The sequence below is a fragment of the Narcine bancroftii genome, chromosome 4 (assembly GCF_036971445.1).
Source record: "Narcine bancroftii isolate sNarBan1 chromosome 4, sNarBan1.hap1, whole genome shotgun sequence".
In the NCBI taxonomy this organism is placed as follows: Eukaryota; Metazoa; Chordata; class Chondrichthyes; order Torpediniformes; family Narcinidae; genus Narcine; species Narcine bancroftii.
This window is the reverse complement of record NC_091472.1, coordinates 127,553,887-127,560,563: the sequence shown is the minus strand read 5'-3', so window position 1 is coordinate 127,560,563 and position 6,677 is coordinate 127,553,887. Positions and strand designations below refer to the sequence as shown.

The 6,677-nt window shown below is 36.8% G+C and overlaps 1 protein-coding gene across 1 annotated transcript in view; it reads right to left on the bottom strand.

The window, feature by feature from the left end:
* LOC138761132 (aldehyde dehydrogenase, mitochondrial-like) overlaps nucleotides 1-6,677 on the bottom strand; it is a 40,494-nt gene continuing 33,817 nt past the window's right edge. The window contains exons 10-13 of the mRNA XM_069932790.1: nucleotides 4,067-4,231; nucleotides 3,432-3,589; nucleotides 1,847-1,961; nucleotides 1-1,095 (exon numbers count right to left, since the gene is read on the bottom strand). Of these exons, the coding sequence (XP_069788891.1) occupies nucleotides 1,063-1,095; nucleotides 1,847-1,961; nucleotides 3,432-3,589; nucleotides 4,067-4,231 (471 nt within the window). The 3' untranslated portion in view covers nucleotides 1-1,062. The remainder of the gene's footprint in view (nucleotides 1,096-1,846; nucleotides 1,962-3,431; nucleotides 3,590-4,066; nucleotides 4,232-6,677) is intronic.

Here is a 6,677-nt window from a genome sequence, read left to right as displayed (position 1 = left end):
TAAATTAGTAATGTATTGCCTTTATTGAGTGCTGTACTGCGATTCTAAATATTCAATTCTAAACCAAATACCCTTAAGAAAATAAATCAGTAAAACTGTGCATTCAGTCTGGTCATGCTTTTATGACTCTGGAGTAGTTAAGGAGAAAAGTTATATCTGTAAAGGTTAAAACCTTATGTTTTTGATTTGTAGTTAATTTTATGACTATCCCTTTAAGGATAAATTGTTTTTGTAGGTTTACTATAGTTACTAGATGTCATATGTTGTAATATCTGTGCAGACTTGGAGCTTGCATTTAGTCTTCGAAGAACCAGGGAGGAGTTGTAAGCATCGAAATACTTTTCTTTGAATTCATCTCATCAAATTAATCATCTTATTTAATTTTAATCATCTTACATTTGGTCCAACAGTTTAAAGAAGAATATTGTTATTATACAGAATGCTTTATTTACTCAAATTATAAACATCTTGATGTGAAATTATGCAAAATGGTTATATCAACTAATTAAAGACTACATAAAGCTGAAAATACAAAGTTTTATTTATTGGAGTGATAAGATTATAATTCAGAATATCAAAGCTTATGTTTCTGTGAAGATGACAGGTTTTGAAATTGGGAAATATGAGAGATTGGAAAGCATAATCTATACAATTTATTGAAAGAAAAGTAGTCGTTATTTGATGACTTTTTAAAATAGCTTCAATCATATCCTTTTTACAATGTGGATGGAAACCTTACGATTATTTTCAAAGATTTAAACGAGATTTAAAAAAATCAAGAAAACATTACCATTCTTAAAGACCAAACAATTATTTTGAATTTAACAGCAATCCTATTAAATCAAATTATCTTAAACATTTTCTGACATATTTGTCCATTATCCGCGCAAGTGAAATTACAGGCCCAATTATAAAGTGATTATCAAACATTTGAAGAAATAGCAAATTAAGTTGGAAATAAATTCCTCAAAATCAAGATGAATGTCTCAAACTTTGATTTTGACTAAAGTTTTAATTCCTCATTTAGTCACGTTAAATGTACCCTACAATGGGTGGGCGGATTTAAGAATTCTTCTGAAATACCTTGGTTGTCACCTGAATAAAAAGAGAAAAAATATATTAATTTAAGAAAAAAATACCCTCAGAATTAATTCTTAAATCAGTTTCTTTTTTAACTGATGTTCCATTTATCTTACATATCTAGCAAACATGAATAACTAGAAAATGCCATTTAGATCAATTATTGTATTTAAGACAAAATTACACACATTATGCAATGTGTTCAGCTTCGTTCCTCATCTATGTCAACATAACTGGTATTAGTTTCATTGATAATACAGGTAGCACAGCTGACTGCAATTGAAAATAGGGAAAAAATTAAGAGTTAGTACCTTGCTATCAGCTTTCCTGTTGATTTAACTGTTAAATTGTAGAAATTGAGAGACTCAAATAAAGAAAATGTGGGGCAGCATGGTTTGCATAATGCTATTACAGCACCAGTGATCCAGGTTCGAATCTAGTGCTGTAAGCAGTTTGTACATTTTCCCTGTGACTGTGTGTTTTTCCTGGGTGCTCCTTCAAAAATGTATGTGGTTGTAGGTTAATTGGTGTATTTGAGCCAGAAGGCCCTGTTACTGTGCTGTGTCTCTAAATTTTTTAAAAACATTCATGATAAGCTTGTATGAAAATGACCGAGGAAGTGAAGGGTATAGTTACCTATTAAAATCTAAACAATCAAGAATAAAAAGATGCACATGGACATTCTGGATGATTTTGGGCAGAGGTGTAAAAGGAAATTAAAAATCTTTAGTGAACTGCTATAAGAATCTTTACATTTTTTACTCACAGTCTTTACTTCTGTGTATGCTTCTAATCCTTCCTCTCCAAGTTCCCGTCCTATGCCTGAAGCTTTGTATCCACCAAATGGAGCTTGAGCCTGAATCGCATTGTAGCAGTTTACCCTGTGGAAGTAAAAATGGTTTCTAAATATGTGAAACCAACTTTCAGAAATTTTTCCTTGTCTAATGGTGCATTTAAAATCAACTACCTATTTTAGAAAATGTCAGGAGTACAAATATATTATTGTCAATTTGAATATCTCTGTTCTGTAGGTTTTTTCAAAACACTGTAATTAAATATTTGTGTAATATTTCTCCACAAGTTTTCAGAAAAAAGTAATGTATTTCCCCATTCAAACAGCTGTGCATAAATTTGGGAAAGATCCAATACATACTCTTGAAAGTAAGAGGTAGGCAGTAACATATCATGTGATAACCTTTAATGAGTTTCATAGTTGCAAGTTAAAGCATCCACTAAAAATATACACAAATATAAACAAATATAAACTTTATATATTGTTTTCTTTTTAAAAAATCCAATATTAAACTGAAATCTGAATCAGCATAGAATCATAGAAATGTACAGCATTGAAAGAAGCCATTCAACTCAACTTCATCCTTTGAGTCAGTGAGTACCTTCTGTATTAATCCCATTGCCCAACGCTACTCCATAGATCTCTTGGCCAAGTTGATTCTGGTGCTCATGTAGTGCTATCAGCAATCCTGCTTCAACTAGTTTCTCAGGTATTTACCTCCCTCTGGGTGAAGGACCCCTTCAAATCTTCTTTCAAAATCTTTATACTGTCTTGCACTAGACTATCATGTATCCTTCACCAAATTCTTCAATTCTAAAAGTGTTTCCTTTTGTTAACACCAAAGAATGTATTAATTCAGAATCTCACCTATACTTTCTGGCTCCACACAATGATTGCCCCCATTGTTCCTAACTGACCCCATTTATTCATCTGATTGTTCTTTTGCTCTTAACATACTTGTAGAACACCTTTGAACATTCTTTAACCCTGATTACCAGTTATTTCTTGTGTTTCCTCCTAGTTTCCTTTTTATGTTCCTCCCTATCTGTACTTTATATACTTGAAAGGCCTTCCCTCATCATTAGTTTCCTGTATCTGTCAGTTCCTTTTTTTTTTGTTTATCCAACCCTCAGTAACTGTTGACATCTGGAATTCTTCCCACTAAAAATTGAGTGCTGAGCAGCAAGTATATTCAAATATAATACAGATTTTTGTACAGGAAAGTCCACAGTTAAGATTGGGGGGAATGATGCCAAGGTAAATGATCAAATTAATTACTATCCTCGTCCATCATTTCCACAATCAACCTAGAGTACTTGGCAATAGTACTTCTGTCTCATGGACTTCAAGTTGAAATTGAAAGCAGAAGTGGACATAAAAGACTCGAGTCGTGCACCTAATTATTAATGGCCTTTCAACATTCATGACCTCAAATGAGTATTAGATATTACAAAGAATAGTTGCTTTTGGGGCTATTTTACCTTGTATTCAGAAAAAAAGGGAAGAAACCAATAAAAAGTCAAGGGTGAGATTTTTTTGATTATACAAGAAAGCTTACCAGACAGTCCCTGCACGCAAACCATGAGAGATATAATGAGCCTTATTGAGATCATTGGTGAAAATAGCTGCTGCAAGTCCATATTGGGTATCATTTGCTCGTTCAATCACCTCTTCCATTGTCTTAAATTTCAGAATCTGCATCACTGGTCCAAAAATCTCAAAGTTAACAAAAAAAAGAACTTTAATAAACTTTGGATATGATAGAAAGGGAACAACTAACTCCGAAAACACAGGTACTCAATTTAGTGCTACCCTGAGAGTGCCAATTCCTTATATTGCTCCTGATCTTGCATAAGTTAATTGCCCCAGCATTAGAAAAAAAGACATTTACTTGAGCTGCAAAGCCTGGCATAAATTCCTGCCCTTGGTTGAGGCTATAATCACAATAATGAATGATCCCACAAGTTAATGAGGAGCTTCTTGTGTGGCTCACTGTTGGTTAAGCCAGGGCTAAGAACAAAGCAGCTCAGTCCTCTGCAAAGTAGGCGATTAAGGATACTGTAGCATTAAAGGATACATCAAATTACAAAGCTCATTATGTCCAATAAATGTTACAGGTGAGTAAAACTGAAAAGATAACACTTGTTAATTAAAATTTTCTATACCCACATAACTGCAAGGAGTATACCTTACCTCCTCTCTAGCAATAATCATGTCATCCTTTACATCTCCAAACACAGTTGGTTGGATAAAGTACCCACGATCTGCTGCAACTCCACCTCCACATAGTAGCTTTGCTCCTTCTTTTTTCCCACTACTAATGTATCCCAGAATCTTATTAAATTGCTCTTCATCCACCTATAATAAAATTGGTATAAATAGATATTTTATTCACAAGTTTCAATCACTAATATAAATGGCAAAGATCAAATATTTGTTGAACTAGTTACTTCAGTACATCACAATGAAATAATCTATTTTATTGCATAAGTATCCAAAATTTGCAACAACCTCTCCTATACTTTCTTTCCTCACCTCTATTCTTCGTGAAGTTAAATGACTTTGACACCAAGTTTTTTTTTCCAACTAATGGAATCATGTTTGGTGCAGACATCATGGTTTTTAAATTTTTCACACTATGAACCATATTAACCAAAATACACACAAACATTTCCCTCAGTGTCATTTTCTCCTCTTTCCCCCCCTCCCTTCCCACCCCCCTCCAAACCCATTAAACGTTCAACATATACAATACAATAAACCCATTAAACAATGTCATCACACAATGAAAATAAACAAGAAAATTGTATCATCTACTTTTACACACTGGGTCAGTTCATTTCGTCTTCTTCTCATTCTATCATTTTAGGGGGTGGAGGTCCACAGTAGGCCCTCTCTGTTGTGTTCCATGTACGGTTCCCAAATTTGTTCAGATAATGTGACTCTATTTTTTAAATTATGTTATTTTTTCCAATGGAATATATTTATTCATTTCTATGTACCATTGCTGTACTCTCAAGCTCTCTTCTGATTTCCAAGTTGACATTATACATTTTTTTGCTACAGCTAAGGCTATCATAATAAAACATTTTTGCGCTTCATCCAGTTTGAGGCCTAATTCTTTACTTCTTATATTACTGAGAAGAAAGATCTCTGGATTTTTTGGTATGTTGCTTTTTGTGATTTTATTTAATACCTGATTTAGATCTTCCCAAAACTTTTTCACTTTCTCACATGCCCAAATTGCATGTACTGTTGTTCCCATTTCCTTCTTACAGCGAAAACATCTATTTGATAATGTTGAATCCCATTTATTTAACTTTTGGGGCGTGACATATAACCTGTGTAACCAATTATATTGTATCATGCGTAACCTTGTGTTTATTATATTTCTCATAGTTCCGGAGCAGAGTTTTTCCCATGTTTTCCCATGTTCATTCTTTATCTTTATGTTTAGATCTTGTTCCCACTTTTGTTTAGGTTTATAGCTTATTTCATCTTTTTCTTTCTCTTGCAGCTTGATGTACATGTTTGCAATAAATCTTTTAATTATCATTGTTTCTGTAATCATATATTCAAAGCTCCTTCTTTCTGGTAATCTCAGTCTGCTTCCCAATTTGTCCTTTAAGTAGGTTTTCAGTTGGTGGTATGCAAACATTGTATCATGAGTTATACCATATCTGTACCATATCGTCGGCAAAGACTCAGAAACCTGGCCAGGAATCCAGGGCAAGCATGACGTCGGCAAGTGCAACGACAATGGGCGCCTCCTGTTGGAGCTCTGCGCAGAACAGCGGCTTGTCATTACAAACACCCTTTTTTAGCAGAGGGACAGCCTTAAGACTACCTGGATGCATCCCCGATCCAAACACTGGCACCTCCTGGACTACATCCTGGTGCGAGAAAGTGACAAACGAGATGTGCTCCACACCAGGGTCATGCCCAGCACGGAATGCCACACTGACCACCGGCTGGTTCGCTGCAAGCTCAACCTTCACTTCAAGCCAAAGCCCAGGAACAGTAAAGCCCCCAGAAAGAGGTTCAATGTTGGAAACCTGCAGTCAGACGAAGTGAGAGGAAACTTCCAGGCAAACCTCAAAGCAAAGCTCGACGATACAATCCGCCTCACGGACCCGTCCCCTGAAACCCTCTGGAATCAGCTGAAGACTACCATACTGCAATCCACTGAAGAGGTACTGGGCTTCTCCTCCAGGAAAAACAAGGACTGGTTCGACGAAAACAGCCAGGAAATCCAGGAGCTGCTGGCAAAGAATCGAGCTGCCCACCAGGCTCACCTTACAAAGCCGTCCTGTCCAGAGAAGAAACAAGCCTTCCGTCGCGCATGCAGCCATCTTCAGCGCAAACTCCGGGAGATCCAAAATGAGTGGTGGACTAGCCTCGCCAAGCGAACCCAGCTCAGCGCGGACATTGGCGACTTCAGGGGTTTCTACGAGGCTCTAAAGGCTGTGTACGGCCCCTCACCCCAAGTCCAAAGCCCGCTGCGCAGCTCAGACGGCAAAGTCCTCCTCAGCGACAAGATCTCCATCCTCAACCGATGGTCAGAACACTTCCAATCTCTTTTCAGTGCCAACCGCTCAGTCCAAGATTCCGCCCTGCTCCAGCTCCCTCAACAGCCCCTAAGGCTAGAGCTGGATGAGGTCCTCACCCAGGATGAGACATACAAGGCAATCGAACAACTGAAAAGTGGCAAAGCAGCAGGTATGGATGGAATCCCCCCAGAGGTCTGGAAGGCTGGCGGCAAAACTCTGCATGTCAAACTGCATGAGTTTTTCAAGCTTTGTTG